The 2,639-nt window shown below is 49.9% G+C and overlaps 1 protein-coding gene across 1 annotated transcript in view; it reads right to left on the bottom strand.

Annotated features, from left to right (window-relative positions):
* Positions 1-2,639, bottom strand: part of ANKRD27 (ankyrin repeat domain 27) — a gene marked incomplete in the record, with an annotated part of 85,726 nt that overhangs the window by 33,702 nt on the left and 49,385 nt on the right. The window contains 2 exon segments of the mRNA XM_027768071.1: positions 950-1,032; positions 2,273-2,400. Coding sequence (XP_027623872.1) covers positions 950-1,032; positions 2,273-2,400 — 211 coding nt within the window.

The raw sequence follows: 2,639 nt of genomic DNA, 5'->3' as shown, positions 1-2,639 counted from the left end.
CCCGTGGTAGGGCTCAGGTTCTGTCCCCCCCCCCCAGGCTCCTATACACAGCAGAATGGGCGCCCGTGCCCTTGATCTTGGTTGGCTGGGGGAGGGGTGCACTATGGCACAAGGAATCCCTTGGGGATGCCTGTCTTTCTCATGGAAGAAATAAATAAACTTTTAAAACAGAACAGCTTAAAAAAAAAAAAAATCAGGGACAGCTCACTATAGTACAGTAGGAGCCCCATATATTTCAAATGTAATATAATATAATCATAATTTCAAATTATCTCTGGAGGATTATCTCAGAGGATGGCCAGTGACCCCTCCCCCAAGGCATTTGTGGTAGTTCTCACCTTGAATGTGTACCTTAAAAGCCATTTTGGGGACAGCAGATGGTGTAGCAGTTATGTTGCTGGACTCCCACATGGCCAACTAGGGTTCAAATCCTGGGCGCGGTGGCTTGAAACTCACACTGGGCATGTATGCATGTGTGCCCAAGATCCCATGAGAAGAATGGAGAAGAAGGGATTGCAGTGTGGCTAGTCCCCCTGGGGTGATTTCCCACTTTCCTTTTCACTGTCTCTGTCTCTCTCTCCAGTGAGTGTACGCACCCTATGGCAAAAACCTCTAAAAGAAAACCCTATTTTGAACAGGCAGGCTATAGGAGCGCCAGACTGAGCAACAAACCTGAGCCAATTCTCATAGCTCGGTCCCGGCCTTCCCTGGCTGGCCCACCTGCCCAGGGCAGTCAGGAAGTGTCTCTCCAAAGTGAGAACCATTAGCTGTACTCTTCCAGCCCAGAGGCAGCATGCTGGCCACGGAGGCCTGGGGGGACATTTGCTACTCTCCTTCCAGCCTCAGGGGAGTGAGCCCACCCCAACCACTACGTCCGGTAAGCCAGGCCTCTGCTGGGGCATCAGCCCTTTGCCTTGATGACCACAGCAGCCAGCCCAAGACCACATACCACAGAGAGCAGCCACATGCAGAGGTGTATGTCCCCTGTCATCTCTGGAGAAGGGAGTGACAACTGAGGGATCGTTCAGCCTCCTAAAATAAAAACAGGAGACAAAAATACACCATTGGAACAGCATGGCGCCTCCCGCACCAGGCTAGGTTAGATGGCAGATCACAGAAAGTGGTCTGAAATGGGTCTCTTCGGCAGGTCACAAAGATCACCCAGTCCCTGTCTGGTCTCCTGCAGGGCGGCCTGTTTCCCGTCCCTCCACTCACCAACCATTCAGGCCTCAGCGCCCAACACGACAGTCTGAAGATGACTATGGGAACCAGAAACATCACTGGGAGGGAAACTGACATTCCCCTCATCCTAAAACCCACTTCCTTCTTTTCCTGAACAGCGACATCAGGATTTTATCGTCTTCATAATAAAACGAAAGATACAGCACAGAGCGGAATCACGTGGCCCTTTCTCTTATCTCCTCCCAGATCAAAATGCTCGTACATCTTAATAGCCAGCATTCTCTGAGGTCTCAACTGGGCTCAACCTACTCAAGCCTCAGTGCAATCTTCTGGTCGTTTTAGTCTTTTTATAGAAAATTGGCTTGCTCTGCCCACCACAGCCACCCTGCTTCCGGTCGTAAGGCTGCTTCCCCTGGGCATACGGAGCGTCCTCGCCCTTCTCGAACTGCGCCACTTTGCGAGGCTGGTGCTTGCCACACTTCTTATACGAAGTCCAGTCAGTTTCAGCAATGTCTGCCATGTTTGCAGACGTGCGCTCAGCAGAGGAAAGAAGCAAACTCCACTTTCTTAGGCCAGGGTAGTCCTATCCCCACCTACCTTGGTATCCAGCCCAGGCATGCACAAGTATGTCTACGACGTCTATTCTCCAGAGAGACAGACATCACTGTCTCCACCTCACAGCAAAATAACTTAGGTAAGGGACCAGCAGTTGGAGTAATGGCTATGTCACTGGACTCCCATGTAGTCAACCGCGGTTCGTGTCCCAGACCCAGTGGCTTAAACTCACGCCGGGCACATGTCCATGCATGCCCAAGATCCCGAGAGGAAAATGTAGGAGAAGGGATTGCGGCATGGCCATCCCCCCCCAGTGGGTGATTTCTCACTTTCTGTCTCTCTGTCTCTCTCTGTCTTTCTGGAGAGTACACGAGCAAAAACCTCTCCAAAAAAAAAAAAAGCAGAAAGAGCTTAGGTAAACTATGAATAACAGGTAAGTCCTTATTCATAGTTGAGTGAGAAATAGGTGGAAAAGTTCCACCAGGCCCTGTGTCTCCTGCTTCCTGCCACAGGGCCTCCCCGAGCAGCCTCTTACCCAGAGACGAGTTTCTCACAGTCGTCACAGAAGCACAGAGGGTGACACATCTTTTGGACGGCGTCTTTATCATGGTCTTCTTGGCTCAGGAGTTTTTCCACTTCTTTCTGGTTACCTGATGCAATGTGCTAGAGGTGACAAGCAAAATACTGTCAATATTAAGGAATTATTTCTCTTCTTTGAGATGTGGATGTTCTGAGTCCTTATCTCTATGTTTATGGATGAAATGTTTGTGTTTGTGTGTGTGTGTGTGTGTGTGTGTGTTTAAGATTTTTGCCACAGGTTACATGTGCTTGCCAGAGAGAAACAGAAGGAAAGTGAGAAAACACACACACACACACACACACACACACACACACACACACAC

Source organism: Tupaia chinensis, unplaced genomic scaffold (assembly GCF_000334495.1).
Source record: "Tupaia chinensis unplaced genomic scaffold, TupChi_1.0 Scaffold145396_1, whole genome shotgun sequence".
In the NCBI taxonomy this organism is placed as follows: domain Eukaryota; kingdom Metazoa; phylum Chordata; class Mammalia; order Scandentia; family Tupaiidae; genus Tupaia; species Tupaia belangeri.
The sequence above is the reverse complement of the archived record's forward strand: the minus strand, read 5'-3'. Positions and strand labels throughout refer to the sequence as shown.